This window comes from Nomia melanderi, chromosome 8 (assembly GCF_051020985.1).
Source record: "Nomia melanderi isolate GNS246 chromosome 8, iyNomMela1, whole genome shotgun sequence".
NCBI classification, from domain to species: Eukaryota; Metazoa; Arthropoda; class Insecta; order Hymenoptera; family Halictidae; genus Nomia; species Nomia melanderi.
The window spans coordinates 4,698,531-4,705,737 of record NC_135006.1 but is presented as its reverse complement, the minus strand read 5'-3'; the positions used below and the strand labels follow the sequence as shown (position 1 = coordinate 4,705,737).

At 32.1% G+C, this 7,207-nt stretch overlaps 2 protein-coding genes and 1 non-coding gene across 8 annotated transcripts in view; all 3 read left to right on the top strand.

The window, feature by feature from the left end:
- Positions 1 to 278: 278 nt before the first annotated feature.
- On the top strand, positions 279 to 350 carry TRNAC-GCA (transfer RNA cysteine (anticodon GCA)). Its single transcript has one exon. It is a non-coding gene; the product is annotated as a tRNA-Cys (tRNA).
- A 277-nt stretch (positions 351 to 627) lies between these two features.
- Yif1 (Yip1d-interacting factor 1) lies at positions 628 to 2,814 on the top strand. The gene is made up of 4 exons (XM_031975439.2): positions 628 to 1,016; positions 1,329 to 1,414; positions 1,516 to 1,848; positions 1,908 to 2,814. The coding sequence occupies exons 1-4, from the start codon at positions 986 to 988 to the stop codon at positions 2,430 to 2,432; spliced, it is 975 nt and encodes a 324-aa protein (XP_031831299.1). The 5' UTR covers positions 628 to 985; the 3' UTR covers positions 2,433 to 2,814.
- Positions 2,815 to 4,393: 1,579 nt separating this feature from the next.
- KrT95D (phosphofurin acidic cluster sorting protein KrT95D) overlaps positions 4,394 to 7,207 on the top strand; it is a 104,032-nt gene continuing 101,218 nt past the window's right edge. For all 6 annotated transcript variants that reach the window (XM_031975437.2, XM_031975434.2, XM_031975438.2 and 3 more), the window contains exon 1: positions 4,394 to 4,596. In XM_031975437.2, the coding sequence (XP_031831297.1) occupies positions 4,493 to 4,596 (104 nt within the window). In that variant the 5' untranslated portion in view covers positions 4,394 to 4,492. The remainder of the gene's footprint in view (positions 4,597 to 7,207) is intronic.

Here is a 7,207-nt window from a genome sequence, read left to right as displayed (position 1 = left end):
TATTTATTTATAATATATATTATTGTGTAAAGTGATTCTATTTATATTTATAACGTGTCCTTTATAATCAGTATTAAGCATTTATTCGCATTTTGTGTATTACAGATTTTATTCTTGAGAAAAATTGCATGAAACGTGATATTTATGTGAAAAAGGAATGAAAGGTATACCTTAGAATTTTTGTATTTCTGATATTTATATAGTAGATGATTGTATAAATAAATTTACATAAATTTAATTGTGGTTGAATTAATAAATTTTAAAACAATATTACAACTGGGGGTATAGCTCAGTGGTAGAGCATTCGACTGCAGATCGAGAGGTCCCCGGTTCAAACCCGGGTGCCCCCTGAGGATTTTTTTTTCTCCATAAGAATTCAAGTAGTCTTAATTTTATATATATCTAATAAAATATCTGAAATTATTATTAAATATTACATGTCACAACTGAGGGATAGTAATTATTATTGTTCAATAAATATTAAATCTATTAATTATTATTTAAAAATAATTGCATACAGGAACTTTAATGCTATTATTTTTTTAGTTATTTAACATTGATTTTCTGAAAGAATATTTTATTTAGTATCGTCAGATGTTGGATTCACTAGTCATATGGGTACTTATAAATATGAATGAAATTCATCAGAAACTCTTATAATTACTGGTATCTATTTTAAATATTGCTTATTTAAACAACATATATGTATTAGAATACATATAACAATCATAAAATATAGATAAAGAATATAACAATAGTTTAAAAAATATCCAAGATGACAGAACTATAACATATTGAGAGTGGGAGACTCCATGAATAACGAAGTATGGCCGCAGAGAACTGTACTCTGTGCTATGGCGACTTATAATGTGAATTGTTTTCAATTTTCATTGTATAAATAGTGCGACTTAAACCGCAGGATATTAAATTGGCATTAAAATTAAGTGTTTTTATCTACTAGTTAAGGAAATCGATTGAAGGAACAATGAATTACAATCATTCAAGTGCACGTCGAGGTAAGTTTATAAGGATACGAATGTGTATTACGTCAAACTGTTTTGTAATATTAATATAATATATATTTTATTTTCATTAAGTTATATTAGAAGAAGTTATGGATATTAGTCCTAAATGTATTATATTATTAAAAAAATATAATAAAATTTAGTCGTACAGGCATATGATAACTCAAAGAGGTTATGATGTTATGAGGTCTTTTTATTTAGTGATTCTTATGGATTACCTATCAAGATAACCTTATATGTAAAATCCGAATTTAATTTTATATTATTGTGTAATGTAATGTGTAGAATAAAAATTTTTAACAGGGAAAGCTAAGAGATTACTCGATCCATCTGCTGGTTTATCTGCTCCAACGTCTTCGCCTCAAAGCCAATATATCTATAATCAACAGGTAAAATTGTTCAAAAATGTATAGCATAGAAAAATGATTTTAAGCTGTTTAAGAATCCACGCATTTTATGAAGTACAAGGAGTTATCATTTTTATTGTTAGGTTCCTATGAACAATGGTATGATACCTGAATATGGTTTCAATGTGCCGCAACAACAGCCACCTCCATATGGATTCAGTACAGTGCCAATGCAAAGCTATCCACCTAGTGAAAATCATGGAGATGAATATGCAACAACACAATTTACAACGCAATTATTGGCAGAACCGATAGTCACAAATGTAGCTATGCAATATGGCAATGCTTTGGTGGGATATGGAAGCCAAAAATTTGAAAAATATGTGCCTGTCACAGCTTTGAAGTATTACTTTGCCGTCGACACAAATTATGTTATGACGAAACTGTCTTTGTTGTTCTTCCCATTCCTCCATAAAGTAAGTTTTAGAGATCTACTAATTTGTATGAAATTCTAAATAATTAATCTTTTCAACAGGATTGGTCCGTTAGGTATGAACAAGATATACCATTGCAACCACGTTTTGAGAGAAATGCCTTGGATATGTATATTCCAACTATGGCCTTTGTGACATATATAGTTATAGCTTCATTAATCTTAGGAATTCAGGAACGATTTTCTCCATTAGGTACTTTAGCCAGTTCCGCTCTTGCGTGGAATATTATAGAAATTCTAATACAGGCTATAAGTCTGTATATCATGCACCTTGAAACGAGTCTCTCAACGTTAGATTTATTTGCTTATTGTGGCTATAAATACGTCGGAATTAACGCAGCTCTATTGTCTTGGTTACTGTTTCGGAAATTTGGTTATTATATGTCTTTATTGTACTGTAGTATTTCTTTAGCATTTTTTGTTATTCGTTCATTAAAGTTAAGAGTCCTTCCACGGAATAACAGCGCATACACGGCATCTGGTAACAAAAGGAGACTTTATTTTATACTCTTTGTAGCAGGTACCCAACCTGTATTAATGTGGTGTTTATCGAATCATTTGATTTAATTGGTAACCATATGCAATAACTGGAAAGATGGTTTGAGATACAAAATGTGTATATTTATTTGATTCTTCATGTCACCTATGCATTTTTGTAATAAAAAATTCTTTAAAAATGTTAGTAATAATTAAAAAATCCTATTATTTTTAATAGCATTTTAATTCTTTTTATATTGGATTCAAGTATTTAAAAAAAATACATATTAATATTGTATTTACAGAAAAAGTATGCAAAGTTATCAGATTTGTACAAAAATTACCGAGTTTTATTTAATAAAATAATATTTGTTCTTAAGTTCGTTCATACGAAATTAAATTTTCTGTATTTTAAATTTTGTAACATGATAATGTATAGTAAACGATAATATTAAAGATATTTTTTGCAATATACGTGCATTAATTTATAAACGAGACTCTTAGTGTTTATCACATAATGTCCAAAAATGAATTTAAAAAATTTTAGAGTGATGAAAGTGATTCTTGTTAATAAATATAAAAGAAGTTGTTGAACAAATGCTACCAATTTACTGTACAATTGCATAAACATTAACAGTGAAAGGTGAAAAGGTTTATAAATCTAAAGATATAAATTCCAGTAATGAATTTCTAGAAAAATTATTTAAATATTTTAATTATTTTTAATGAAACCTATTTATGGAAACTGTAATTGATAATGTCTTAATTCAAAAAATGTCTAAGATATTTTAGTAATGAATACTTAAGTTACGCCGAATTTATTTCTATTGAATACATAAAGAAAGTACTTTTGAAGTGCTTCAATTTAAACGCAAACGAGCTCAAACTACATACAAGGAACAGTTGTGTTACTAAAAACTAGTCTATGATATTATCAAACACCTTTACCATTTTATCATTTTTATTACTACCGATATTATCGGTAATACACTATTTTCCGCTACTGTTAACAAAAATAAGAATTAGGGTTTGTAATCTGATTTGGAGAAAACAAATGAAAAAGTCATTTACATTTAAATAATGGTGCTAGTGTTTATTAAATACAGTGATACATAATTTGTAATCATCCATAAGCATGTGCATTTTTAGCATGCATATAATTTATATTTTTATACCAGTAATTATTTTATAAATTACATTAGCGTTTTAACTTTTTTCTTTGATTTGAAATTAATATTTTACGCTGTATATATTGATTAAGACAAATCTTTGGAAGTTTGTAAAATTTGTTAATTGTATTTATGTTTTTTAATTTAAATTATAATCTTCTGTATTATATTCTGATGCCAATTTTGCAAGAATTTTTTATTGCTAATTCAGTTCTCATTAAATGATAGAATGGTACAAACAAGTTAATTAGACAGGTTGCTGAAACTCAAGATAACGCCAAATAAGTTATTTGTATGAAAATTACAAATATCTAATACTTTGTTTCCCTACAAATATAATTTGATTGTACATTTAAATTTTGTAAAACAACACTATGTATCTAGCTTCGAAAGAAATCGACGCAAAATGTAGGCCAGAATAAAAAAAAATTAAAATAGATTAGATGGTGAACAAGAAGTAATAAAAGATATTCATTTTTTCATGTCTGATTTTGTTGCAGCTTTACATAGTTGGCTAACTGAACATTTAATTCGAGTAGAGTGTGCTCCAATGATAGAACATATTCGGTAGTGTCGGTAATGTAGACCCCAATCCAAACCTAACCCAACATAACGGAGAATTCATTTTGTATAGGAGTGATCTACACTACAGATTCAAGATCTCTACAATTATGATCGTATACATCCTAAATGATCGCTTTCTCAAAATTCTTTCAATCATTGATAATATTTACAGTTCTCGTAGAACATCAAATCCCGCAAGGATGAGTTTATCCAATTCCTCCTCGTCTGCGTCTGTTCACGATTCGTGTTAGTTTATTTTACGCATTGTCCGAAAGGTGTCTTCGTGTATTTCCGTAACCATTCGTTGGATTGCTCGAGTGGTGTTCACATGGCGCCACGAGCGAGCTTAGTCAGTCAGCCGCGAGCCGCGGTGAACTGAACGTGTGGGGAGTGTTTTTGTGGGCCGTCGGGCCAAAAATGGCGGAGCGTACAAAGACGACAGCCCCGGCCACCCGGCCTGTTCCCATGAAGCTGTTTGCCACCTGGGAAGTGGATCGCACAGCACCTGACTGCATACCCAGGTAATCAATAATCCATACCCAATTTTCCGCCGGTTAGTGTTCTTCACGGGGCAATTCGTGTCATTCGTCCTGTGTCACAGTGGACGCCAGGGACTCAGCGGGCATTCACACGCCCTTTTTTTCCGCTATCACTCGCATTTTTCCATTCGCACCCTTGTCTCAAGGGCGCCTGTCGTCGAGCACCACGTCGTCCTTGCGTGGGATTAACGTGTTTCTTTTAGAAGATACGCGCCATTGGTTATTCGGTGTGCGTATCGAGTTGGGGACTGCGTGGCGCGCTCTGTGTATCGTTGGATGCTAGCTGTCAATCGGACGTGACAGATCTCCGAACGCGGATTGTAATCTAGATTCTTGTTTTCTTGGTGACTTTATCACACCCCGGTGTCTATAGTTCGATCGTCGTACATTTAATCGCCGCGTGTCCCCCATTTTCCTCCATTTGTTTACGTTTTATAATATTTTACGAGACGAGTAAATAAAAAGTGCGGGACCAATGAAATATAAACGGGGGGGGGGGACTGAAAGTTCTGTCTGAGTACACACCGATGCGGTAGCCCGATGGAAACGCACGACGTTGCAGCGATGGATGGTTAGGCGCGAATCCGATGAACAAGTTAAACAAACACCGTTTGCCAACTACGTGTGAGCGGGGACACGCTTGTTAGGTTAGAATATGTGTTTCAACGACGTTCGTTGCTCCTGTGGGACACGATGTATTGACGTACCTAATGTCACCGTGCTACCTGCACCTCCGAAACCGTTATTGTCACCCGATTGTCCATTCCGTGACGCAACCTTGTGCCACGCTTTTTAATTACGCATTTCTTGCGCTTCAAAGTTGATGAATATTTTGAACGTAAACACTGAAATGCGGGCTGGTTGTGTTATCAAATTATTACATTTCTCTCATACATTGTAATTAATGTAATTAATGCACGTAATACATCAAAGCGATTTCAAAGGGGAGCGTAGTATAATATAGATTAAAACCTTCGTGCATCCGTGATTAAACGGTTATTAAATCTTCGATCGTATTCATCGACTTGAAGTTAGCTCCGGTCCGTTGTCAACCGTGATTCGGTTTCGGAAGTTAATTGTATATTGGGTTTCCTCAGACAGTTCCCTTTTGTTTGGACGAGCTTATCTACGATCAGATTGGGTCGCTCTAAACCCATTGATTCGCGGGAACGCGTTACAATGCTCTGATTCATTCCAGCGGCGAGCGGAAAGTGCAATTTAGACGAATTATCTTTGGGCTTCAATTCTGTTTGATTTCGCGAAACTTTTCGGTCCAGTGAGGACGAAATTAAAAAGTGGTACAGATATCTAAGTATGTTGATGTGAAATGAGAAGTTCATGAATAATTTCATAATAATCTGTCAACAATTAAAAAGATATTATAAGTCATTATACTTTACTATTTTTTAATAAGTTTCTAAATCTATATATATATTTTTGCCGTCCTTTTGTAATACTTCGTGTTATAATTGTATGCAAATTCAGTAAATGAATTTTAACCTATGTATTTAAATTATTAAAGCGTACTCCATTTTCCGTGTTACATTCTTATTTCCATAAATTCATTTGATATATTTACATTAAATATTTATCCGTACGATTTGGGTTACAGAATTATCATAAATTATATATGACAATAGAAGGTGCCATATACAGAATTATTATTTATACAAATTTTCATTTCAATGCACCTTTCATGAGAAAATTTGAGATATTTAACTTGATTCATTTTCGAAATATCGTTCAAATCAACTAAACATTAGTTCCTAAAAAAAGAATTGAAATATACTTCAATTTTTGTTCTGTGAAATTAGACATGGCATTTAAAAATTTGAAACAAACTCATATCTTAGAATTTGATTGATGTAGAAAGTGTTAATCTCCATTTAAAAACTATTTCTCTCTTGTTTCAAATACATAATACATACGAAATTCATTTCATCTTTCTGCAAAGAATAGTTGAAAGTCCATTAATATTTATACTGAAAAATATTTCGTCGTGGAAACAGTTCGGATTCTTATTTAAGTAAGTGTATTTTGCGTATATCGGTCATAGAAACATATAATTTTATAAGAAACTTACATTAAAAGCTTTAAACAGGGTATTACAAAATTAAGTTATTTAATTATCTAACTAAGTTAATTAATTCATGTATTAATATATATGTATTACGAACTCCCTTTTATTTTCGTAGTTTCAAGTGACAAAAGTAGGTAAGAGGAAAATTGAATTACTGCTTCGGACATCAAGGTTAGACGATATCCAATAAGTTTCGAATGTAACCACTGAGATTCGCAATCACGGATCTCATTACTACCTTTCCACAAGAAAGATTCTCTTAAGTCTGGCGTACGCAACTTTTGTCGCCCGTTTTGGTAATGAGTTATATGGTTGCACCACCAGCTCCTTCCATTTTGACTTTTTTCTGTAGCTAAATAACATTGTTTAAACTCATAAGACATAAAAGTGTCACAAATAGTGTCACAAATAGTGTCTACTCTAGACGAACTCTAGAAAACTCGAATAAATATTTTTTACACCGCTTTTAAGCAGTTAAAGAAAATTGTATTACATGACAAAAATTGATTGATA

What these genes read in the sequence shown, in the direction of transcription:
- Yif1 (XM_031975439.2), top strand. Translation starts at nt 986, where the DNA reads ATGAATTACAATCATTCAAGTGCACGTCGAG. An exon ending in TCATTCAAGTGCACGTCGAG is followed by an intron (nt 1,017 to 1,328) that starts GTAAGTTTATAA and finishes AATTTTTAACAG; the next exon opens with GGAAAGCTAAGAGATTACTC. An exon ending in AATATATCTATAATCAACAG is followed by an intron (nt 1,415 to 1,515) that starts GTAAAATTGTTC and finishes TTTTATTGTTAG; the next exon opens with GTTCCTATGAACAATGGTAT.